The sequence below is a fragment of the Odontesthes bonariensis genome, chromosome 20 (genome assembly GCF_027942865.1).
Source record: "Odontesthes bonariensis isolate fOdoBon6 chromosome 20, fOdoBon6.hap1, whole genome shotgun sequence".
Lineage (NCBI taxonomy): Eukaryota > Metazoa > Chordata > Actinopteri > Atheriniformes > Atherinopsidae > Odontesthes > Odontesthes bonariensis.
In genome coordinates, this window is record NC_134525.1 from 1,740,651 (window position 1) to 1,767,503 (window position 26,853).

The 26,853-nt window shown below is 39.0% G+C and overlaps 3 protein-coding genes across 4 annotated transcripts; 1 reads left to right on the forward strand and 2 right to left on the reverse strand.

Moving 5' to 3' along the window:
* Positions 1-5,011: 5,011 nt before the first annotated feature.
* On the reverse strand, positions 5,012-8,344 carry LOC142369761 (uncharacterized). Its single transcript, XM_075452128.1, has 6 exons — positions 8,244-8,344; positions 7,642-8,071; positions 7,244-7,317; positions 6,873-6,927; positions 6,708-6,763; positions 5,012-6,554 (listed from the first exon to the last, which is right to left on the reverse strand). Exons 1-6 carry the CDS (start codon positions 8,251-8,253, stop codon positions 5,989-5,991), a joined length of 1,191 nt encoding a protein of 396 aa, XP_075308243.1. The 5' UTR covers positions 8,254-8,344; the 3' UTR covers positions 5,012-5,988.
* Positions 8,345-12,832: 4,488 nt separating this feature from the next.
* LOC142370250 (GTPase IMAP family member 1-like) lies at positions 12,833-15,540 on the reverse strand. 2 transcript variants are annotated; one of them, XM_075452732.1, is made up of 5 exons: positions 15,451-15,540; positions 14,887-15,322; positions 14,728-14,783; positions 14,517-14,567; positions 12,833-14,292 (listed from the first exon to the last, which is right to left on the reverse strand). In XM_075452732.1, the coding sequence occupies exons 1-5, from the start codon at positions 15,458-15,460 to the stop codon at positions 13,727-13,729; spliced, it is 1,119 nt and encodes a 372-aa protein (XP_075308847.1). In that variant the 5' UTR covers positions 15,461-15,540; the 3' UTR covers positions 12,833-13,726. The 2 variants fall into 2 exon arrangements, with proteins under 2 accessions (XP_075308847.1, XP_075308848.1); XM_075452733.1 differs by lacking the exon at positions 14,517-14,567.
* Positions 15,541-15,632: 92 nt separating this feature from the next.
* On the forward strand, positions 15,633-16,733 carry LOC142370096 (GTPase IMAP family member 9-like). Its single transcript, XM_075452528.1, has 2 exons — positions 15,633-15,695; positions 15,826-16,733. The coding sequence occupies exons 1-2, from the start codon at positions 15,677-15,679 to the stop codon at positions 16,521-16,523; spliced, it is 717 nt and encodes a 238-aa protein (XP_075308643.1). The 5' UTR covers positions 15,633-15,676; the 3' UTR covers positions 16,524-16,733.
* The last annotated feature ends 10,120 nt before the right edge of the window (positions 16,734-26,853 follow it).

Sequence of the window (26,853 nt, forward strand, 5' to 3'; positions counted from 1 at the left end):
CATGTGTTGCCACCTTCCACTTGAACTGCTGTTGACGTTGCTCGCACCATTGTGTACGGTCCTTTCCGTCTTGGCTCAAGCCACTTCCTCCGGAACACTTTGATGTGCACCTGGTCGCCCGGCACCACTGGCCTCTCAACCAGCTGTTCGAGACTCAAGTCTCTGAACTCCTCCTGTAGATAGATTGTTCTGTGGACTGCAGTTAGTTGCTTCATGTAAGCTGTCCACTCTGTTTGCACCTACTCAAGTGGGAACTGAGGTGCCGGCCTGGGTCGACCCGTTAGCATTTTATGCGGTGTTAGTGCCTGACTCTATGAGTCTGCATACGAAAGCTCATTAGTGCAAGCGGCAAAGCATCTAGTTATTTTAGTTGAAGCACAGATTCAATTCAATTTCACTTTCCAGGTTCCTTTGATCCTCTCAACCATCCCCTGACTCTGTGGACGATAAACGGCCCCACAGCGCTGCTTGATTCGCAGCTGCTGCAGAATGCCTCTTGCACTTTTATAAACAAACACTTAACCATTATTTGAGCTAATCTCTGATGGAATGATAAACAGATGAATCAATTCTCTTACCAAAAAAAATTTACGACTATTTATCCAATATGTATAACCAATATCCTTGTGATGGCGCGACCTCTGGCTCCAGTAACACCATTGGTGCCAAAACAGCAAGCTGGCACTTTGATGCTACTTTCGCTGCTTCATCAGCCGCGTTATTACCTTTACCAACCATTTTGTTACCTTTACGATTATTTGACACTGTATCACTGCCAATTTTCAATTTTCATGACTGCAATCCGCTCCTTCATTTGGACCTCCTGTCGCGCTGGACTTCCGTCTGACCTCCTGAACCCTCTCTGCTTCCAAACTGCTTCAAACAAATAGCAAATATCATGAGTCTATGCAGAATCTGTGTATACATTCGTAACCTTACCTTTCACCAGTCAACATGCTTCCATTAGTGCCTTCAGTTCAGCCAACTGTGCCGAACATGGCCGTTCACACTTCTCAGCTTCCACCGTCACAAAGTTTCCACCTTCCTGTTTCACAACTGCAAAACCTGCATGATCACCCAAATGATCTCACAACATGATCCATACACAACATAAGTGACATCAGCCTGCACAAGTGAAGTTACTACTAAGTCAGGTCTCAGTCTAATGTATCTCACAGCTTCTGACACACGCCCATGTGGTTCTCCTTCGAACTCACGTGGAATGACATCCGCAGGATCCGATGTAGTACACTTCTGTATTCTCACATCTGGACGTGTCAAAAGGTGCACAACCTGCAAACATCCTGCCCGAGTCACAACATACCTACTCTGATTTATTAGTTCTGAAATCTTATGGTTTTTATTGGAGACATATAAGAAAAAATGGCTTCTCATAGACTAATGTTGGCCGTTTTGGATGACTTTTGCTAATTTCGTTTCAAATTTTCAAAGGCTAACTTAGCCTCGGTTGTCCTCTCCAGTTGTGCTTTCAACCTTCGATCTTTGGATTCTTCATAATTCCTTCCAGAGGAAGCGCATTTTATTGCATAATCCTCCCAAAAGAAGATCATACTTGTTGTATTTTAATTTTATTTATTTATTCATTAGTTATTTATTTATTTATTTTGGACATGGCGCTTTTCTTACTCCCTCCAAGTGGGATGGAGAGATATCAGTAATTCCCTATGGGCTAAATAGATACTCTAATTCAGACTATCAATGCTAAAATTTAAATTAGAAACTTCTTCCGTTCAAATTTTAGAACTTCGTAATAGTGGCACATTTAATTTTAAATTGAGAAACTTTGTTTTGTTGTGTCCTAGTAACAGTGACCTATTTAAATTCAAGTTTTAGAAACTTAGTAGTCGTGACACATTTAACTTAAAAACTTTGTTTTGTTTTGTAATGATGACGCACCTGAGGGCGTTTTTTAAACCCTTTTGAGTACGTCTGGTGTAAGTGTACTTCTTACCTCTATATGTCAATGTAAACCAATACTGGGATTCCTCTGCCAGAGGAACGCCTTGGACCTGCCGGGCCACTTGCTCCGCCCCGCAGGGACTGGCCACGGTCCTGCCGAACACTCGGGTTTCTCGGTGCTCTCGGACAGCTGTAAACAAAGTGTCCCCTCTCGCCACAGGCCCAACATGCCCCCGAGGACCTTCGTCCTCCAGGTGCACCTCTTCTTGACCTTTGACAGTGTCGACGATGGACTTGCCCCTGTGATGGCTGTTCAGCGGCCCCCGCTGTCATGGCCTCATTTCGTACCTCTTGCTTCGCTTGCAGTTCTTCTAACTGCAACCGTGCGAGTTCCCTTTGCATATCCTCCTCCTGCTCATTCCGTTTCAGTTCTTTTCTGTATTTGTTTACTGCATGCACCACGTGGTCTCGGAATCGTCCATGTGACATTGAATTCAGCCCCACCACATCCTCCAGCCTCCCCTGAACTGGGGCAGGCAGAGCCTCTTTGATGGAAACTCTGAACAATGTCACCCAAGCTGGGCTCTTCTCGATTTCTCCCTCAGACTCTTGTCTCCATTTCTTCAATTGTTGTGCAATGTACACAGCTGGACTCTCTGTTCCTGACAGTGGTTCCCCTTTAATGCTTCGAGGTCCACTCCCACAGGAAACTCAGCTCGTAACGCTCTCCAGAGTGCAGCTCGATATGCATTAAAGTCAGTTCCATCAGCTCGGTGGCTTAACATCCAGTCATTCTCACTGTCTCTCAAAATGCCCTCCATGGTAGAAGTTCCAAAACACAGTGCCCACACTGCCTTAATGTGTCCAACAGACAACAGTTTATGCACAGTCTCTTGTTCAAAAGCTCTTATCCATCTACTTGCACCTGTGTGAATGTCCGGCAATCGAGCAACCAGCCTTGCTAGGTCGAGCGTCTGCCACGGCACATACTGTCCCTGCGTCATTTCTATCAAACTCGGTGCTGACGCTGTTGGACTCTTATGTTCTTCAGAAGATGCCTTTTGAACTGGAGGTGCCAGTTCTGGTGATTTTTGGTATTGTGGGAGCTGTCCCCTTGCCTGATCTGAATTACAGACGGCGTCTGGCTCAGGAGCTCCATGACTGCTTGATGTAGCTATTTGTGGTTCTGGACGTTCATGAGATATTTTATGATCTTTTATTTCAGAATCTCCTTGTATGTTTGCTGCTCCTGGCAGTGTTGGATATAGCTCTGCATTTTCAAAGAAATGTAAAACTTTTAATTCAAGCTCTCTCTTTTCCTGTCTCTTTTTGCTTTTGTCCTTTGGTTTGTAAGCTTGAAGTTTGTAAGGAATGTTCAGGATGTTTGGCGCTGATGGTTATTGTTGGTGTTACATCCATTGTTTCAACTAGTTAGTTCCCTTCTATTGACTTTTGACTTTCTTTTTCTTTACTTATCTATTTTCTAAATTTTCCTTATTTATTATTCGTATTCCCGCTTTTTTTTTTTTGGAAAGTCAATTTAAATTAACTAATTTTTTAACTCTAATCAATGCTAATTTAATGCTCGGCTAAATTTTGGTGTCATCAGAGACAAACAAACTAAGGATATGGATTGCTGGAACCATGTCCTGTGATCTGATGACACCAAGATGAACAAATTTGCTTTCGATGGTGTCAAGCCTGTGTGGTGGTAAAAAGTGATTTGTACAAAGAAAAGTGCCCCATGCTTAAAGTCAAGCATAGTAGTGGGAGTGACATGGTTTGGGGCTGTATGGATGCCATCAACAGTAGGAAGCTGAATTTCACCAAAAGAAACATGCTTGTCAACATGTACTGTGACTACTGAAGCAGATCATGATACTCTCCATAGGATTTCAGTCAAATCTCACACACGTCTCTTTTAGCCTGGTGCAGACTCAAAATGTAAAATTTCAAAGTAAGGCAAGGATGAAACGCACAACGATGACCTCCCTTTTAATGCCTTTTCATTTCATGACATTTCGGGCCAACACGGCCCATTCTCAGGGAGTTTAACATAGGGGTGTACTCACTTTTGCACCAGCATAATTTCACAAAAATGGACAAATAGGTCATTTAAGTTATATTATTGACCTTTCTTTTCTGTTGTAAGCTCAACAGATGTTGTATTAAACTTACTCTATGCACGTTTTGGGAATAACTTGTGTGTGTATTAAAATATTGTTCAAAATGTTACTTTTCAACAGGGGTGTACTCATTTTCACTGTGCACTGTAAAATGATATAAACATATATACTGTTATAAATTGGCTTTATTCTTAGACTTTATGTATTCATATTCTGTAGTTCTCTAGATAATCTATGTTCCTAGTTTGTACGTTACACTCTGCTCATACAACGCAAATGTATGTCCAACACTTTAAGATGACGTAGCGGGATAAAATAACTGGGTCAGATAAAGCGGCTCTTAGGACAGACGGGTCTGGTGCAGTAGATGCACGCCTGAAACAACACTCACACACACACATCGCTTATCACATCCAAACAACATGACAAAGACGGTGGATGGCCTGCTCACAGCATGAGTAAATATTCAATGATGCGTCATCAAATGTAGGTACAACCTCTGAGATAAAGGTGAACATAAATATGAAATGTTTCCAGATCTCGGGACTTGGTCGGACGGATTTCATGCGAGAACTCTGTCTCTCTGAGTCCAGCGCTGATACTTGACCTGTGACCTCCAATAAATACTTTGTTTAACTTAAGACTGCTCCAATTGGTTCTTGGGCTTCCAATATAAAGAATCGGATCTAACAATACTTAAAATGTGCTCCTCATAGAACTGGATTTTTTCATTTCAGAGTTTTTTTTGAAAGCCTGATTGATTCAATCGTTGAACTTTAATGTTCGCCAGTCAATCAATTATCAGTATTCGTTTTACTCCTTGACTAGTGAAAATAATTTTCACGTATGTTTAATGAGTCTAGTGTACCCCGTACTCCCGTCAGTGTTCCTCCCCCCAGTGCATTGAAGGATGGCTGATAGGATGCAAGAGGTACTATTGGTGATTGCTCAACAACCTACCCGCTTCTTTACAGCTATTAATTAATCCAGTTTGAATTCATCCGATTCACAATTGGCCGGAGCGCAGCGACTAGTCCTTCTTAATTACCAACAAAAAAAATACAATACAACCACACAAGCCAGACCAACTGACCACAGCTGTCTGCTTTACAACTCACATCAGCTGCTGTTTACCCAATTTTTATCCCAATTCACACATATGGCACCTCTTGGCCCAAAATTTCAACAATTACAATTTCAGCAGCCCCCCTGCGCAGAAGTAACAATGAAATGCTTAGGATCCGTCTCTCTCCTGTGTTCTTTTAAATTTGGGGAAGCCGGAAGAAACCGTCAGCTGTGCTCCACTAACAGAGATCAACTGTAATGGTAGGAACAAAATCCCACCTGCCGGCTTGTTACAGCTGATGTCGGTTGTCGGGGTACAGAGGACACGCTCCGCCGGGATCCAGATGCAAACTCTCACGAATTCGTGGTCACCATTATGTTGTGGAGAAATTAGAGTCGAATCCCGCGTTGGTCAGCCATCCATTGGGGAGTTTATTGAACAAACCGTCACAGCAAATGTGCATACAGAATGTACAAAATGTCCGACGAGCTCATTTTGTGCCACCCTTTTATACCGTTTTATCATAACAAGTGTACGTGGCCCTCTCTGGAGGCGCCTAGCTTTCGCCGTTTATCATAAACACGCTCATTCTAACTATCAACAATATTCATATGAACCAGTCAGCAAGGCACAGGATGTAACTAGGCCAGAAGTCATGAGCATGTCATGACATCCTTCTCCCACACTTTCTAAATAATGATAATATGACATAGAAATGACACAAACCCCTTGAAAGAACAATGGTTAAGAAAAAAATAGAATACAAATGGTTTAATTCATATATTTAGAGTAGTACGATCAGTGTTACTTGTATCTTTACAAAAAGATATCATACCCCAGCACTTTATGGATATGATCTGTGACATTTACTTATTTTTATTGTTTTAAGATTCTTTTCACTTGTGCCATAAGCTTTTCAACCTGATCTGAATGTGAGCTGCTGTTCTCAAACAGAACACACCTTCTACCACACTTGTCAACAATATTTTTCAGGTTTGGATCACAGGCACCCAAAAACGATTCCAAGCTCATTCCTGCACGGTGCAGGTCGTCACCACGAGTGAACACGATGATGGTTTGTTCTTTAACTCCGCTCCCAAAAACTTGTTCTAACTTTGTCAGGATGTCTCTTTCTCCATCTGTAAATCTGCTAACATGCATCACAAGTAGGTACACACAAGGACCTGACTCACAGAGCTGTTTGCACTTTTTCACATTTTCCTTTTTAACAGATGATTCAATGTCATCACCAAAGATATCTGGTGTATCAATCACTCGCACGTTTATCCCATTTATCTGTTTTTCTGCCATCTGACACTCTGTTGTAACCGACTTTGAACTGACTCTTGAAGTGAAGCATTTAGATCTCAGGATTGTGTTTCCACATGCACTCTTTCCAGTTCCAGCCATTCCCTGCAGAACAAGGTTCACAGCCGCCTCTCCTTCAGAAACAAAGCAAAAGATGATGGGGGAAATTTAAAACAAGTTTTTTCTTCCTTTTTTTGGCTGTATCAAAGAGAATGTCCATACATACACACATACACACGCACAAAAATAAGGTGGTGAACTACCTACTGAGGTGAGTTGTTTCTCACCTGTCACTTTCTTATCAGTCTCTTGTGACTTTTGTGACTCAGGAAGATCATCAGACCTAAAATGTAGAATTAAAACCATACAAAGTGAAAAGAGAGAGGTTTTTGTTGTGTTGTCTGTCTTACTTAAAATGATAAATGGTAAATCTACAAATCTTTCACTCTTACCTTTTGTTGTATGTCTGTCTGTACTCAGCCGGCTTCTTTGATTCTTTTTTGTTTCCTACATTGATGTAACACAAAAGAGATTTTTTGTTTTGAAAAAAGAAAAGTTTTATGAACTAAACTAATTTCTTAAACAAAACTACCACTCATTATTGCATTAAAACACAGAAAATTCTGATTAGTGCATATTTGTAATTAGTATTGGCTATAATGTAGTAATGCCACTTTGTTGCATTTTAAGCGTTTTGGGGGGAATAGAAAAGCTCTGAGTAATTAGATTCAATTCAGTTTTATTCATATAGCGCTAAATCACAACAAATGTCTTCTCAAAAGATACAGTCCAATTAGAGTCCAATTCAATGTATGAAACTTACTTGTCTTTGAGTGGCTCCCAGTATGGGGTTGTTTGTGCCCAAAGCAACTGGTGTAACACTGTAAAGATGATGGTCTGCAAAATGAGTAATTATAACATGTCAAAGCATTATCCATTAATGGCCTGATATTTATTTTTGTCATCTTAGATTGTTGTGTTGACATAGTTTGTGACTTAGAAAGGAACTTATAATACATGATCAAGAGGTCATATTGACGTAATAGGAAAGTGTTTTTGCTGATGTGTAAGTTTTAGTTTTTATCCTTACAGTGCATTAATAAGTTAAATTTATTAGTTTATGTGCAAAATACTTCACGTGTAATATTGTGAATCATTGAAGAGATATTCCTTGTAATATTTTACATGAAGTCATTTCAAATGCTCAAACTCTTCCTTTACCTCATTCTGGCTGACTTCAGCTCTTTCAGTTTTTTCATCAGTTCGTCGAAGGTGTAGGTTTTGATGGGGTAAAACTGTGTGGTTGTATGTCCAGGTGGCAGCACAACTCTGAAGTCATTTGCAGGTTTCCTTGTTTTGTCTCTTAAATGATCTATTTGCCTCCTCACATCTTCTGGTGAACTCCCCCTTTCTACCACCAACAGGCACATGTCAGGATGTGGATTCATAGAAAATAATTCTCTCATCTCCTCAGATTCTACATTCAGATCTGGTGTACATATAAACTGATGTGTATCATCTTCGTATGAGCAGGTGTTTTTCAGAATATTTCTTCTGGTTAGTGCAGATATATCTTTTCCTAGAATGTTGCTTATTAGGGCTTCCTTAAAAGATCTGCCATTTCCAAAGATGAAGAGTGAAATCTTCTTATCTGTGTAAACAAATAAACAATTTATCATTCTTATCTGATGTAATATGTGTTTTTAATAATCAATAAATTGTCTCAATATTCATTTTCAGTAGTTTTTAACAATACTTCATAGAAAATAATATTACAAGCAGTCAGCAGTTTTGCAAAATAGAAAGTTGAAGGCAAAACTTACTATGAGACATGGCTCTATAATCCAGAGCAGCAAAAAGCAGGAAATAGGCTTTGTGTCAAGTGCAGGCTGGGCTGGTTTCTGCTGTTGTTATATTGACCTGCTTTGCAAGCGTAGGGGTGTGTCAGCTGTAGCTGTCATTACAAACAGAGTCTTAACACGGATGCATTAACATTTATCTTTCTCAGTCATTAGTCTCCTCCTGTGACTACAAGAAAGAAAAAAAATGGCTTAATCCCAATCCAGTATGATTTGAAGAAAACAGATTAATTAATTGAAAGTAAGAATAATCAATGTGCTCAAATTCACTAAATAACTTTTTCCAGCTTATGATAAACTTTCTGAGTAAACAGAAGTTTGATGGAAATTAAGAGAATTCACACATTTTGTTTCAAAACCACAGCCTTTAAATACTTCAACATCTACTGAAAACAATGTGGAAACATTTTCAGATAACTGCAGAGGAAATAGTTCCCTACCAATGACTGCAGTACATGTGCAGGCTGTGAGCAAAAACTCACAGAACAAGGGCTTTCCTTTCTCAGGCACATGAAGAAAAACATCTTAGTATTCTGATGTGTTAGAAGCAGGAAAATGGGCAAGCAAAGGCTGGCTTATGTGGTCCAATCCATCAGATGAGCTACTGTAGCTCAAATTGCTGAAGAGGTTAATGCTGGTTCTGATAGAAAGGTGTTAGACAACACAGTGCATTGCAGTTTGTGGTGTAAGGTCTGCACAGCTGCAGACCAGTCAGGGTGCCCATGCTGATGTCAGAGTTGGTGGGTGTGAGGCATGGAAGGACACGGATGTGGACTTCAGAGGTAGAAGAAAACTTGGTTTATTTTCTAAAACAAGGTTAACATAAAGCGCAGCTGAGCCGGATAACGAGAACTAAACTATAAAAACAAAACATGACCATGACTGAGACAAAAACAAAAGGACTTAGCTTAGCTTAGCTTAGATTAGCTTGACTTGGCGTGGTGTGGCGTGTATGGCGTGAAGGGTGAATGGATGCAGCTGAGAAAATCTACAGGTGAAGTGCATGAACTAATAACCTGGACATGGGGACTGAGGAAACAGAAACTGTGGGGAAAACAGTGGCAAAACTAAAGAACTAAACATAAAATTAAAACTAAGACATGACATCAACTAAAACATGATGAAACACAAAAGAACTAAAAACATGGGAAAACTCCATGGACGTGACAGCTGACTCTTGTGTGAGGCATTGGGCAATGTTCTGCTGGGAAATCTTGGATCATGCCATCCATGGATGTTACTTTGAGACATAACACCTACCTAAGCAGTATTGTAGACCATGTATAACCTTTAATGAAAACTTAAAACAGTATTCCCTGATAACTGCGGTTTCTTTCATCACAAAGCAAAAATTATTCAGGAAAGATTTGATGAGTACAACAACAAATTTAAGGTGTTGCCTTGGCTTCCAAATACCAAAGAATATTCAATTCTCAATACAATCAAGCGCCATGTGCTGTACAAAGAAATCCGATGACCATCGTATCTTAAAATGTATCTCAACCTGGCTCCTCTAATACCAGGAAATAGATGACAAAGCGTGAGAGCTCGCTGCTTCTCAAAGGGACAAAGGCGTGTTTAGATGAGTTACAATCAAATATTACAGACAGTTGGACACTGATAGGAAAACATCTCTGACGCCTGTCAGTCTGGACTGCAAATGTGTCCACCGTTGCGTGTGTAGAAATCTCCTGCTAAACCACAAATATGTAAGATGGTTTGTTTTCAGCCACTTGTGTTTTTACACAAAGGTTGTCGGACGAGATTGTTTAGTTTCATCAAATGTTTTCACCGTTCTTATCTCATCAGATAAATGTGTGTCAGGAATCACAACATGACCTTCCAATGGTGGATGCTTCTTATACTTCCTGAGCTACAGCCACTGCAGCTCCTCAGAACATTTTATACATTTAGAGAAGGTGAGAAGTACAACATCTCCTCTCTGATGACACAGGCTGAACTTTCAGAGCAGTAGTTGACTTGAACTGCCTACTTCTTTGTCCCACTGCACCTGAGGGACCTAAGTACAGAAAGACTCGTGAAGGCAGTGAAAACATGGATTGAGTCATGAGGGTACAGTAAGGACTGCAGGCATGGATCTGGTTCCTGGCATTAATTGTGTGATGTGAAAGGTCCAGTCCTGAGAATATGTTGCATGTCTCCGTGTTGACTGTGTTTCTTTGCTTTTAAACAAGTTTCCAGTCCAAACTAAAGTGATTCCTTATCATCATGTCGGTGAGGAACTAACCTCCTGTAATTAAGCTAGACTTTGTCACAATCATTGTTCTTTCAGGTAGATTTATCCTGGAAATGACAGATTTTTCTGCCTCAAAAATGCTTTGCTGGCTTCTTCTTCTATGAGTGAACATGTGCACAACAGGAGGCAAAAAGTGGCCAGAACAGCTTTGCTCATTAACAGAAGAATTGTCTTAAATAATGTGGTTGTTCTTTGGTGCGTATGACAAAATAATCAACTTATTCTCAATAAATGTTGTTATACCATCGTATCTTAAAATGTATCTCAACCTGGCTCCTCTAATACCAGGAAATAAATAGCAAAGCGTGAGAGCTCGCTGCTTCTCAAAGGGACAAAGGCGTGTTTAGATGAGTTACAATCAAATATTACAGACAGTCGGACACTGATAGGAAAACATCTCTGACGCCTGTCAGTCTGGACTGCAAATGTGTCCACCGTTCCGTGTGTAGAAATCTCCTGCTAAACCACAAATATGTAAGATGGTTTGTTTTCAGCCACTTGTGTTTTTACCCAAAAGTTGTCGGACGAGATTGTTTAGTTTCATCAAATGTTTTCATCGTTCTTCTCTCATCAGATAAATGTGTGTCAGGAATCACAACATGACCTTCCAATGGTGGATGCTTCTTATACTTCCTGAGCTACAGCCACTGCAGCTCCTCAGAACATTTTATACATTTAGAGAAGGTGAGAAGTACAACATCTCCTCTCTGATGACACAGGCTGAACTTTCAGAGCAGTAGTTGACTTGAACTGCCTACTTCTTTGTCCCACTGCACCTGAGGGACCTAAGTACAGAAAGACTCGTGAAGGCAGTGAAAACATGGATTGAGTCATGGGGGTACAGTAAGGACTGCAGGCATGGATCTGGTTCCTGGCATTAATTGTGTGATGTGAAAGGTCCAGTCCTGAGAATATGTTGCATGTCTCCGTGTTGACTGTGTTTCTTTGCTTTTAAACAAGTTTCCAGTCCAAACTAAAGTGATTCCTTATCATCATGTCGGTGAGGAACTAACCTCCTGTAATTAAGCTAGACTTTGTCACAATCATTGTTCTTTCAGGTAGATTTATCCTGGAAATGACAGATTTTTCTGCCTCAAAAATGCTTTGCTGGCTTCTTCTTCTATGATTGAACATGTGCACAACAGGAGGCAAAAAGTGGCCAGAACAGCTTTGCTCATTAACAGAAGAATTGTCTTAAATAATGTGGTTGTTCTTTGGCGCGTGTGACAAAATAATCAACTTATTCTCAATAAATGTTGTTATACCATCGTATCTTAAAATGTATCTTAACCTGGCTCCTCTAATACCAGGAAATAAATAGCAAAGCGTGAGAGCTCGCTGCTTCTCAAAGGGACAAAGGCGTGTTTAGATGAGTTACAATCAAATATTACAGACAGTTGGACACTGATAGGAAAACATCTCTGACGCCTGTCAGTCTGGACTGCAAATGTGTCCACCGTTCCGTGTGTAGAAATCTTCTGATAAACCACAAATATGTAAGATGGTTTGTTTTCAGCCACTTGTGTTTTTACCCAAAAGTTGTCGGACGAGATTGTTTAGATTCATCAAATGTTTTCACCGTTCTTCTCTCATCAGATAAATGTGTCAGGAATCACAACATGACCTTCCAATGGTGGATGCTTCCTATACTTCCTGAGCTACAGCCACTGCAGCTCCTCAGAACATTTTATACATTTAGAGAAGGTGAGAAGTACAACATCTCCTCTCTGATGACACAGGCTGAACTTTCAGAGCAGTAGTTGACTTGAACTGCCTACTTCTTTGTCCCACTGCACCTGAGGGACCTAAGTACAGAAAGACTCGTGAAGGCAGTGAAAACATGGATTGAGTCATGAGGGTACAGTAAGGACTGCAGGCATGGATCTGGTTCCTGGCATTAATTGTGTGATGTGAAAGCTCCAGTCCTGAGAATATGTTGCATGTCTCCATGCTGACTGTGTTTCTTTGCTTTTAAACAAGTTTCCAGTCCAAACTAAAGTGATTCCTTATCATCATGTCGGTGAGGAACTAACCTCCTGTAATTAAGCTAGACTTTGTCACAGTCCTTGTTCTTTCAGGTAGATTTATCCTGGAAATGACAGATTTATCTATTACATTATATGCTGTAAATGTGTAAATCTATGGTCTAAAAGATACTTTAACACATATACATGAAAACAACTCACTGCTTTTACCTTATACAAGTGTGAATGGCCTCTTATTTATCTATCACTGTAAATGTCCACCTTCAGTGTTAACTATCATCTGGAAGGAATAAACTTCATTACTAGATGGATTGTTTCATGTCACTTATTTTATTGTAAATATGTTAGCAGTAATTTAGCAGAACATAAAAACCTGCATTTGACTGTAAGTTAATGTGAACAGTAGCAACACACAAATCTTACAGAGAAAATGATTTGAATGGGAAGAGGAAGAGTGAAGGAGCCAAAAGAAAGTATCAGTGAAATAATGACATAACGTTACATATAAATGACACAAACCCCTTGAAAGAACAATGGTCAAGAAAAAAAAATTGAATAAAAATGGTTTAATTCATCTTTCCACTGTCCAAAAACCTGCATGTCTGGTGTCTCTAAAATTGTCCTTAGGAGTGAGTGTGAGCGTGTGTGTGGTTGTTTGTCTTGTTTGTCTCGTTTGTCTCTGTGTGGCCCTGTGATGGACTGGCGGCCTGTCCAGGGTGAACCCCGCCTCTTGCCCGATGACTGCCTGGATAGGCTCCAGCCCCCCCGCGACCCGACCGACGGATTCAGCGGTGTATAGATAATGGATGGATGGATGGTTTAATTCATATATTTAGAGAAGTTTGTTCAATGTGGTAAATGGATGTGTTTGAAACTCCATCCATCTTTGGTCAGATATTAAATAAACAAGCAAGTTAAAAGCAAGAATATCTACTAATTGTGATATCTAAGATCATCATTTTATTATAACTGACAAAGGTAACCAAAGGAAGAAGGTAAATGCATCAATTTTACACAGACAATGAATAACAATTTAAATCATTAGAAATATATCACCCTCCTACTTAATGCTGATTAGAAGAAGACAAATGTTAAACTATAGAGTTTGAGTGTGAATTAGTTCTTGGTCAGTGTTACTTGTATCTTTACAAAAATAAATCATACCCCAGCACTTTATGGATATGATCTGTGACATTTACTTATTTTTATTGTTCTAACATGCTGAGCACTCGTGCCATAAGCTTTTCAACCTGACCTGAATGTGAGCTGCTGTTCTCAAACAGAACACACCTTCTACCACACTTGTCAACAATATTTTTCAGGTTTGGATCACAGGTACCCAAAAAAGATTCCAAGCTCATTCCTGCACGGTGCAGGTCGTCACCACGAGTGAACACGATGATGGTTTGTTCTTTAACTCTGCTCCCAAAAGCTCGTTCTAACTTTGTCAGGATGTCTCTTTCTCCATCTGTAAATCTGCTAACATGCATCACAAGTAGGTACACACAAGGACCTGACTCACAGAGCTGTTTGCACTTTTTCACATTTTCCTTTTTAACAGATGATTCAATGTCATCATCAAAGATATCTGGTGTATCAATCACTCGCACGTTTATCCCATTTATCTGTTTTTCTGCCATCTGACACTCTGTTGTAACCGGCTTTGAACTGACTCTTGAAGTGAAGCGGTTATCCATCAGGATTGTGTTTCCACATGCACTCTTTCCGGTTCCGGCCATTCCCAGCAGAACAAGGTTCACAGCCGCCTCTCCTTCAGAAACAAAGCAAAAGATGATGAGGGAAATTTAAAACAAGTTTATGCCTCCCTTATTTGGCTGTTTTAAAATGATGCATGCGTTGTATCAAAGAGAATGTGCACACATACACGTACATACACATGCATACATTAACATCTATTACACATTACACAACAGATTTGCAGTTTTGTTTCATGCATTTAAATATTCAGACACATCTTTAAGCCACAGATCTCACTTTTTTGACGCTTCTTGGGACGAGTGAAGTTTTCTTTTCTATTTCTGCAACCTGAATAAAAATAGTTTTTGTAAGCTTCTATAAAACCTATGGTTTCTGTTTAATGAACTACCCTCCTCTACACACACACACACACACACACACACACACACACACACACACACACAGAAATAAGATGGTGAAATGCCTACTGAGGTGAGTTGTTTCTTACCTGTCACTTCCTTATCAGTCTCTTCTGCCGTTTGTGACTCAGGAAGGTCATCAGACCTAAAATGTGGAATCACAAAGTGACAAGAAAGATGTTGTTTGTGTTGTCTGTCTGTCTTACTTAAAATGTTAAATAGTAAATCTACAAATCTTTCGCTCTTACTTTTTGTTGTTTGCCTCCAATTGTCTGTACTCAGCCAGTTTCCTGAGTAGCTCCTCCCTGGTGTAGGATTTAAATATGTAACAGTTGCATGTTTGTCCTTGTGGAAGCACAACTATGAACTCCTCTGTAGGTTTTCCAGTTGTTTTGCTCATATTTTCAATTTGGTTCCACACTTCTTCTTCACGAAACCCCTCTTTTACCAGGACCAAGCACATGTCAGGGTTGGGATTCTCAGAAAACATTTCTCTTATCTCATCATCTTCTTCCTTTGATTTTGTTGTATATGTAAACTCATACATATCATTTTCAAATATCTTGTGATTTTTCACATTTTCTTTTTTGGACATTGCAGAAATGTCTTTCCCTATTACAAATGATATCAGGTTTTGTTTCAAATACTCTTCATTTCCCAGGATGATGACTGAAATCTTCTGGTCTGTTAAAACAATGAAACAAAACATTTTCTTTTTCACAGGTAGTACATAAAGGGGAAAACATTCAAGATCACAGAGTAAAGAAAACATTTCTAGTAGTATCAAAGAGTAAGTCATTGACTGAACTTACTGTTCGACATGGCTCTTCAATCCAGGGCAGCAAAAAGCAGGAAACAGGCTGTGTGAAGGCTGAGAGGTAACTGCAGTGCTGTTCTCTGCATGTTTTATATAGACCTGTTATGCAGGAAATTTATCATAGGCGTGTCATACTTCTGTCCATATAAACGCGCGCGTTGGACAGATTTTGTTTTAACATCCATCTTTGTCTTCTGTTTTGTGACCACAATAAAGACAAAATGGCATCACCTCAGTCAGGTAAGATTTCCTCCATCTGTATAAGTCATTTGTATTTTAAAATAATGAACTAACATTCAATCAGGTATTTATACAAGAACCGAGTTACACTGTGAGAGAATTTAAACTGAGTTTGTCAATTGTCTTGCAGGTCTTGATTTGAGAATTGTGATGATTGGAAAAACTGGTGTGGGCAAAAGTGCAGTTGGAAACACCATTCTTGGAGAAACGAAATTCAAATCTAGTCCTACTGCAAGTTCAGTGACAGAAGTCTGTGAAAAAGGAGTCACTCTCTGGGGTAACAGAGTAGTTAGTGTGGTTGACACGCCAGGGATCCTGGACACTTCCAAAACGAAAGATTTCATAAAAAGAGAAATAGTGAAATGTGTCAAAGTCTCCTGTCCTGGTCCACATGTCTTCCTGCTGGTGATCCAAGTTGGCCGATTCACCAAAGAAGAGAAGAACTCTGTGGAAGCACTACAGGAGCTGTTTGGTCCAAAAGCCAACCAGTTCATGATTGTGCTGTTTACCCGTGGTGGTGATCTTGGAGCCATGACCATACAGGAATATGTACGTGAAGGTGACCCGGGGCTTCAACGAGTTATCCAACGTTGTGGCGGAAGGTTCCTAGTCTTTGACAACATGAGCAAGGACAGAAAACAGGTAACGCAACTTCTGGAGATGGTCGACAACGTGGTGGCAGCAAACGGGGGGACACATTACACAGATGCAATGTATAAAGAGGTAGAGTTAGCTCAGAAAATGGGGCGAGGTGACATGGATGAAGAATTCATGAAGGCTCTGATACAACGCATCTTACTTTTTCATTTGATTCTTGCAAGAGAATAAGTGACCATGGTGGATTGTCTAGACTCATAATCAAGACCTGGAAAGATTTTGTTTGCTACCTTTGTAAGCAAACAGAGGAGGTTCGGCAAAGTTATAACACACTGTGTAGACAGAGGGGGAGTACAGCATTGCTTTAAATCATTTATTAGTCAAAATTGAGGAAACCTTGAGCTGTTGATTGTTATGGGGGAAATATGTGGTATCTATTATACTGAGAGTGTGATATGCTGATAATAAAACATAGTTTAGTTCTGGTAGATATAATGTTAATTTGATAAGAAGCCAATAATCATGGCGGTTTCTCGTATTTTATAATCATGGTATTCAATATGTTAGGATTTAGCTTTGTGGTGTAGAAAATGACTTGTTGATAGAATGTATTCCTTACAAAGTAATACATGATGATGGTGATAGAAAAGTATGTACTATTAATGTTTCTTGTTATTAAATTGAACTGACAAAGTCACAAAAGCAATTAGATCTGATCTAACTGTCTTTCTTTTCCCATATGTTATTATTTTATCATGCATTCAGCAATTAGAGTAATTCTGAAGTTCTTACTACACGTGTGTAATATGTAGATGCAAGTGATGTCTAAGCTAGCAGCTTTTTTAATACGTTGGCTCTGAGCAATTTAAATAATGATCCTTTTTTTAAAAAATTAGCGAATGCTGTGGCAGACGTCACAAACTTTCACCGGGAAGGAAGCGACCAGAAGTGTCTCCTCCATAGTGATTTATCCACCTCACATTACTGAGCTTAATCCAACCAACTTAAAGGAGAAGATTTGTGCTTAGCATTGCATTTGAAAATCCTTAAATTTAAAAGACCTTTTAAAGATCAATAAGATAAAATTATTCTTTTTTTAAATTGCATGATAAACTACAGAGAGTATTTTATGAATGCACTTGCATGCACATATACACAGCACAGTGGGATTACACTGATTTTGTTGTTTCTGCTGAGAAACATGTTTATTTTGTTGTACTCACGATTCTGTGATTATTAAAGTCATGTCTGATTTACCTGCTTGTTCTTTACCTTTAAACTAAATAAATGTGAGTGAATATTCAGCTCTCCTACTTCATTTTCTTTATTTACAGTAAGACACATCATTGCACTTGTTCATCAGAGAAACCAGTTGAACATGAATTAATTAACTGTTTTGTTTAGAGAACTTTGACATAAACACAGTTATGCTTTACTTTATGGGTATTTATTAATGATATATTTTGAATTAAATCTTAAGAGCATTATTTAAAAAAAGATATCTCATAAATTTCTCTGTTTCATGTATTATTGTCTTTCACAATATCATCTACACACTCCACACTGAAATAAAATTATATGGCTACAAGCAGGGTGACACCTTTGTTTTTATTGATGTATAATTTTTTGAAGAATAGAACTTTATTATTTATTATTTATTTAGATTTCCATGTCATTACTTTGGAGACTAGAGGGGGATGTCTATTAATGTCTATTTAATAATAATAATAATAATAATAATAATAATACCCAATTAATCCAATTCAGGGTTGCCTATCCCAGCTGTCATTGGGTGAGAGGCAGAGTACACTCTGGACAGGTTGCCAGTCCAGGGTCACACTCACACTCACTGCCAGGAAGCCAGAGAACCCACGCTTACACAGGGAGAACATGCAAACTCCACACAGAAAGGTCCAAGCTGGGAATCAAACCTTTCTGTGGCTTTTGTTTGTTCTGCTTGGAAACCCTTATTATTGAAATATCAAAGCCAATGCTGCCATCTACTGGCTAACAAAACATTGACATGAAAAAGGCAGAAAAAATCTCAGCAGGTGATTTTGTTATTTAGAAAAGCATCTCCATTAATAATCTGATCATTATTAAATAATAATAATAATAATAATCGTAATAACACAAGCAAACTATCATAAAACAAATACAAACAATCTTAACCTAAAAGTGCCAAAGGTATGACATCATCTTGAGGTGCAATTGAATTAATAAGATTTTTGTGTCACAAACGGTTTATTGTTTTGATGTTTACAATTTAATATCGGCAAACAACTATTTCATAAACATTCTTTATCAACAATAATGTAATATTTTGTAATATATGACACATATTATATGTTATGTAATGCAAATTTGCCGCTGCACATTTGAAAGTGATCAGTGTAAACAACAAACTCTCTCATCTGTCCATCTTCCCACACACTTGATCAAATTCAGGGTTACTATGGTGCTGGTGCATGTTGCAGCTAACACTGGCCGATCTAAATGAATTCAAACTTCATTTCTAATAGTCCTAATATATCAGTCCTTATATTTGTAACAGCTCCCACAGTGAAGTTTAAACATTAGCTAAAGAGAGCAATCACCTACAGACTGAAAGTTCACAGAAAAAGACTCAGTAAGTTTCAGTCTTAGTCGTTTTAATAGCATTTATTTAATTATGACACTTGACATGAAGATGTTGCCCAGATAAGTAGAAATTCTGTGCTTTGTCTTATAAATCAATAAACTCTCCACATCAAACAATGATTTACTGACTAAATTATCTTTATGATCCAGGAATAAATGCCCAGACAACGTTTGACCTCATGGAAAATCCTGGAAAAGCTCATTTATGTTAATGGTGGACACTACAGGAAGTCGCTCTTACCTAAACTATCTTTGGCGTCGTATTAAAGGACACAGAGTAGTGATTTCATTGAGAGAAAAAAACAACCAGTTTTCAAGCATTGGTAACAATAACCACACCAACTCCTTTTTACAGGCTTTGTGGTGCAACTTTAATGCCCTTTTTACTTAAATAGTTCTGGGAACTAAATTAGAAACCTGATATGTTTCTATAGGCACAGTTCTCCAGTTGCTCTGACTCTGAAGAACTGCATTAATAACTCAACATTAATCAACTTTAACAAACATGAACACTTCTTCTCCTTTGCGGCGTCCGGTATTTATTTGTTTCCTGGCAGCATGAAGGTGTGGTCATATCAGTATGAAGCCACAGTGAATCTGCACTGTATTTATGCTGTTTGACGGAGTGACAGAGAGTCGAAAATCGAGAAGGCTGTCAATGATCATTAACTGTTTCTCATTAACTTGTCTTCTCCTTTTACATTTGTTTAACCATCCCTGCAGGTGTAGAAACTGCTCAGCTAAATGACATGGTTTACAGACAATTTTAAGAGCGAGCCAAAGAGGTTTTTATGTTGAAAAGATTCACCATTGGGAGGAGAGAAAAAAAAAAAACTCAGGGAAAACAGACAGATTAGTACTGACTAATGTTACTCACCACTTCCTGTTGGGTCAAATATACAGCATTAAACATAAATGCAGATCAATTTGGGTTTATTACTGTCCTATGTCATCAGTCATGGGTGTTTGTGCCATGTTCAGGGACTGTCAGGCCCAGAGAATGGAGGACGCAGATGCAGGAGGTTTAAATCCAAGACTTTTATTTTGAGGCAGCAGAGCGACCAGTCCCTCGTGAGAGAAGCTAAGGAAGGCTATGAAATATTATTCTAAGATCATATAAAAATTATCAAAACTCAAAATCACTCCACTAGTGGAGGGAAAACAAAAGACTATGAAACTTTTACAATTAACTATAAGTCTCTCCTACTAAGGCGGAAAAGAAAAACCTCTCCTAAAAATTGGAGGAAATAAACTATGAACGTATTTACCAAACAAAAGAACCACTCCACCCAGGAGGGAAAACAAAAGACTATAAGCAAACTTAACTATGTATTTCTTACAGGATCTATAATATAAAACTTATTCTAGGAAAAAGAAAATCACTCTCACGAGGATAATTACCACTGGGAACCAGGAACTCGGAAACAGGCTAATGAAACAGGTTTGGAAGGTACGCGAGGATGATGCACTATACGGGGACAGATACAACACACTGGCACAAGACAGGGGAAGACGCAGACTCTTAAGCACACGGGGTAATGGGAAACAGGTGGAATCACTCATACGACAATCAGACTGGAACACGAGAGGAAGAGCAAGTGACTTGGAACGAGAGGGAAGTTAGTCTTTCAAAATAAAACAGGAAATGACGAGACAGGACAAAAACCCAACTTAACCTCACCACGGTGTGACAGGGACAATATACCCACCCACAAGCTGTCATTTGGGGTTTTTTCATCATTTGAGTATGTGTCATTCAAAATGGAGATAAAACAATCTTCCATACTTTATATCACCATTTATAAACCACCACAGAATTGTTTTATTGATGATTTTACTGAACTACTTTCAATTGTGTGCACTGCTTTTGACTGTTTAGTCATAACAGGGGACTTGAATGTGCATGTGGACGTAGCGCATAACAAGGGAGCTAAAGAGCTCACTGCTGTCCTTGAAATGTTTGGTCTAACTCAGCATGTGACTGAGCCCACCCACAACAGAGGGCACACTCTAGATGTGCTCATTTCAAGAGGTGTTGTTATTTCAAACGTGAATGTCGTTGATGTTGCTTTATCTGATCATTTCTGTGTTTTCTTCAACCTATCTACTTTACCTTAAACACCAGCTGGGTCTGCAGTTGTTGGGGGAAGACTCATAAATGACAGAACAGGGACACAGTTTGTGGAAATGATTATGTTTGAGAACACCCTGTGTTCTGATGTTGATGATCTGTTGAACTCTTACACATCAAGTCTCTTAAATGTTTTGGATACCATTGCTCCTGTCAAGGTTAGAATGGTTAAAAGTAGGCAAAGGGCGCCATGGAGGAAAGAAGAGTCGGTCAGGGCACTGAAAAGGGAGTGCCGGAGAGCCGAACGGAAATGGCGCAAGTCAAAGCTCCAGGTTCATTATGAGACTTACAAAGAAAAGCTATGTGTGTTCAACCAGACTTTGCGTAGAACAAGGGAGAGTTATTTTTCTGAAATCATCAAAAACTGCAGTAACAACTCTCGTGTCCTGTTTGCTACAGTAAACAGATTAACAAACCCTCCAGTTTCACTGCCTTTAGAACTCATTTCTACATCCAAGTGCAATGAGTTTGCAATAGTCTTTAATGACAAAGTTCAAGGCATTAAAAATGCAATAATTTCCACAACACAAATAACTACTCTGCAGCCAGCTAGACACCTAGAGCTGACACATTTCACACCTGTTACTGACAAAACAGTCGAAGAGACCATCTGCAGTCTGAGTTCATCAACGTGCTGCCTTCATGAGTTTCTCACTAGATTCCTAAAGTCTGTGCTGAGCAGTTTTTTACCACAACTCGCTCATCTAGTCAACATCTCACTCCAGACTGGAACATTTCCAAAGGCCTTAAAAAATGCTGTCATTAATCCCTTTCTAAAGAAGAGCAATCTTGATGCCACAGTACTGAACAACTACCGGCCCATATCAAACCTGCCATTCTTAGGTAAAGTCCTAGAAAAAGTTGTATACCAACAGCTTAGTGACTTTCTCCTGTCTAACAATGCTTTTGATACTTTCCAATCAGGCTTTAGGCCCCACCACAGCACTGAGACAGCTCTGATCAAGGTGACAAATGACATCCGCCTGAACACAGATGCAAGTAAAGTCACAGTCTTGGTTCTGCTGGACCTGAGTGCTGCCTTTGACACAGTTGACCATGCGACCTTATTACAGAGGTTAGAAGACTGGATGGGAATCTCTGGTCGTGCTTTAAACTGGTTCAAGTCCTATCTGGAGGACAGGAAATATTTTATTGAAATCGGTAACTGTGTCTCAGACCAAATGGCTATGACCTGTGGGGTTCCCCAGGGGTCAATCCTGGGACCCGTATTGTTCAATCTGTAAATGCTTCCACTAGGCCAGCTAATACGCAGCTATAATGTGTCCTACCACAATTATGCATATGACACTCAGATCTACGTGTCACTGACGGCAGGAGAACACGGGCCTGTAGATACACTGTGTCGCTGCATCGAACAGATCAGTGTGTGGATGCAAAACAATTTCCTCCAGCTAAACTCAGACAAAACTGAAATCATTGTCTGTGGCCCACAGAAACAAAGAGAAAGTGTTATCAGTCACCTTGAGACTCTCTCTCTAAAACCTAACCATCAAGTTAGAAATCTCGGGGTAATATTGGACTCAGACCTGAACTTTAACAGCCACATTAAATCAGTAACAGTAATCAGCAGCTTTTTACCATCTAAAAAACATTGCCAGAATCAAAGGAATAGTGTCTAAACCAGACTTAGAGAGACTGATCCATGCGTTTGTCTCCAGCAGGTTAGACTACTGTAACGGCCTGCTCACTGGGCTCTAAACGGGCTGTAAGACAGCTGCAGTACATCCAGAACGCTGCTGCTCGAGTCCTGACTAGAACCAGGAAATACGACCATATTAGTCCAGTGCTCAGGTCTCTGCACTGGCTTCCTGTCGCTCAGAGAATAGACTTTAAAACAGCTCTGCTTGTGTTCAAGTGTCTTCATGGTCAAGCGCCAAAGTACATCTCTGACATGTTAGAGCCATATGAACCAACTCGGGCTCTGAGAACCCCAGGGAGGGGTCTCCTGCCCCAGGGAGGGGTCTCCTGCTGGTGCCCAGAGTCAGGACTAAACAAGGTGAGGCTGCGTTTCAGCTTTATGCTCCTAAAATCTGGAACAGTCTTCCAGAAGATGTGAGACAGGCCTCAACTCTGACAATGTTTAAATCCAGGCTGAAAACAGTTCTGTTTAGCTGTGCATATGACACCTGAAAGTATTTTATCTGCACTCTTCACTTTTTAATTACTTGATGATTATTTTAATGGGTTTTAAATTTCTTTCTTTTTTAATTTCTTTCTTTTATTTTTCTTATTCCTTTTTAATGGTTTTATTGCCTTCTTGTGATTTTATGTAGCTGTAAAGCACTTTGAATTGCCCTGTGTATGAATTATGCTCCACAAATAAAATTGCCTTGCCTTGCCTTGCCTTGCCATTAAAGTCATCGACCACATTTTTAGCAGGAACATGATTTATTTTAGGCTGCTGAGAAGTTCATCTCTGTTTTTTTTAGAAGAGCAGCAACCTTTTAAGGCCAGAAACTGATTTTGCAGGATAATTCCAGCGCTGGTTCGTCCCTGTGAAATGTAGATTCATCCGCTGGGATCTTTACAAGGAAATACTCCCCAGAGAGTTTCTGAAATACCTACAGATTATCAGAGTCACTGTCGGGGTTCAGAAACCCCTCATGAAGATGTTGAGAGCCATTTATACTTTGTGAGTTTGCATTCCAGTGTTAGCGTGATGAGTCTGAAATACAGCCGCTCCTCTGGGTTTCCTCCAAAATCCAAAGAATGCCCATTCTGAAATCAGTCATTTTAAGGCAATGCTGTGATCCTTTTACGAAAAAATAAAATAAAAAAATCCTAATGAGACTTTTCTATTTCTCAGAAACTTGCAGTTCCTCATAAGTGAGTTTTGTTAGTCCCTTGTTAGTTAAGGTGTTACAGGTTGTTGTGCCTGATAGTGCTCAGTGTGATCGAGTGCCAGTGAGGAGGAATGAGCGTCCATCGGTGCTGCAGACGGCCAAACATGGGCTCTCGTGCAGGTTACTGTCCTGCTGCTGCATCTGAAACATGGCGAAAATGTTTAGCATTAGAGGATGAGACACAGAGGCCATAAAGTTCAACAGGAAAATGAATTAAATAAGAACTTTTAACAACCCCATTCCAAAAAGATTGGGATGCTGCGTAAAATGTCAATAAAAATAAATAAAACAAGCTTTTTGTGACATTTGAAGAGGTTTTTAAGCTAATTTCAAGATCACTTTTTATCCCAAAAGTCCTAAATATCACATCTTATTTCAAGAAATCTTTACAAGCCGATTTTCACTAGTTCCATTTGCAGATTTTTTTGATTATTTCAAGCAAAAACTTCTTGTATTTGTTGTTTTCTTTTACTTATTTTTGGAGGGGCATTTTTTCCAGCGCAGTTTAAACAAACTATAATTCAACAGTCATATGATAAAAGCCTTTCTGTTATTTGTTTTCTATGTTTTCAAAGGTTGGGCTTGTAAACAGTTTATCAGGAGCTAGCAGAAGTGAACCTCTGGCTCCATCTGGTGTCTGTTTTTATCAGCGCATGTGATGTTTAGTTTTGATGACCAACCTTTGACCAGGTTCAGCTCCGTTACCTCTTCTGGGTCGTTTCTGGGCTTCGAGGTTCTTCCTGCAGATGGAGAGAGCCATTTTGTGATTGAACCTTTTCATTAAATGCCAGCCTTAAGTAGAAATCAGCCAGAAAACAAGGGGGACCAGAAACAAACAGTGTGACTTGTACATGTGTGTTGCAACTGTACAATTGAAAATCTTTTCTCTCAACATCTTTTACCTCTCAGCTTTAGGTAGGTCAGCATTCCTGCCAGAGGTACAACCAGCAGTGCAGCCACCAGACCGATGACCCACCAATAAGAGGTTTCCTCTGATGCTCTTTGCTGATCAGCAAAAGATAACAAACACACACACACAGACTTCTAAGAAAAAATGCACTCTCCATCCAAAGGTATATTTCTGTTGTAGCATAAACATCCCCAGAAGCAGGGCTAAATCTCACCAGACTTTCAACTATTCTACTCGGCAGCTCAGTCCAGAACCATTTGGATTATTAAGAAAAAAGCCATGGATAGAGCTGAGCATTGAAGCTGTTCTTATATACTCCTGTCATAATCTAAAGAAAAATGTTAAACTCTAAAATTTGATATGAAATCAGTGTGAAGTCTCTCAGTATACAAATGTCAATTTCAATTGTTTGCTGCCTGCATAAAGACTGCTTCAGCAGAGGTTTAGAAGAACCGTAATCACTTCACATCCTTCAAACAGACCAGATCCACTTCTGGGTTTCCCTTTGTACTTAATTAAATACGTATCTGTAATTTAGAGATTATATAGCAGTCCAACAAGAGTTCAATCACGCAGAGAAATTTCTGATTTTTATTGTGATGCAAGAAAAGCGCAATCCCAAAGGTTTTCTGTCCTTTGAATCTGCTGAGAATGTCAAAGAAAATGAAGCTCCTCATATGCTGGAAAAAATGCCCCTCCAAAAGTAAGTTAAAAAACAGCAAATAAAAGACGTTTTTGCTTGAAATAAGCAAAATAAATCTGCCAATGGAACTAGTGAAAATCGGCTTGTGAAGATTTCTTGAAATAAGATGTGAAATTTAGGACTTTTGAGATAAAAGTGATCTTGAAATGAGCTTAAAAACCTCTTCAAATGTCACAAAAAGCTTGTTTCATATGATATGTGACACAAAACTATTTGTTTTCAAGACCTTTTCATTTAACAAGATATTCAAAATGTATTGTCTTCAAACAAGTCCCTATATCTGGCTGAAATAGAACTTGTTAGGCAGTTGCATCTTATATTTAGTGTAACTAGAAAGAGCTGTTCCTGCAAAACAGTTGTGAGAATGCATGAGCTGAATTACCTTGTTAAAAAATCTTAAGAAGCTAAAAAATTTGAACATTTTAAGATTTGAATGGTGTCTCTAACTGAAAGTATCCTGAAGTAGTTAACAATTGAAAGGATTTGAAGGATTTGAAAGGATTTGAAGATAAACTTAATTTTCACATTTTTTAAACTGTCATATTTAAAAATTGGCCAGACATATTTAAAAGCTGATACATTTGGTAATAGCTGAATGTCTTATGGACATTTTAAAATTTGAGTGGTGTCTCTAACTGAAAGACTCCTGAAGTAGTTAAGATTTGAAAGGATTTTAAAGGATTTGAAGGATTTGAAAGGATTTGAAAGGATTTGAAGATGAACTTAATTTTCATATTTTTTAAACTGTCATATTTAAAAATTGGCCTAATATTTTTAAAAGCTGAAACAAATGGTAATAGCTGAATGTTTTATGAACATTTTAAAATTTGAATGGTGTCTAGCTGGAAGTATGCTGAAGCAGTTACGATTTGAAAGGATTTGAAAGGATTTGAAGATTTACCATTACATTTAATGGGGGAAAAAGTTGAACAAAAAGCTTAATATCTTAAAAAGTTGAAAAGTTAGAAACACCAAAAAATAATAGCAGGAAAGAGCTGAAAGAGCTGAACATTTTGATACCAAATTTGTCGAAATAGCTGAAAGTATGCTGGAGTAGTTGAATGCCGAAAAACGGTGGAATAATAATAATAACTAGAAAGAGCTGTTCCTGCGAAACAGCTGTGAGAATGCATGAGCTGAATTACCTTGCTAAAAAAAGAAGCTAAAAGATTTGAACATGAAAGGATTTGAAGGATTTGAAGGATTTGAAAGGATTTGAAGGATTTTAAAGGATTTGAAGGATTTGAAGGATTTGAAGGATTTGAAAGGATTTGAAGGATTTGAAAGGATTTGAAAGGATTTGAAGGATTTGA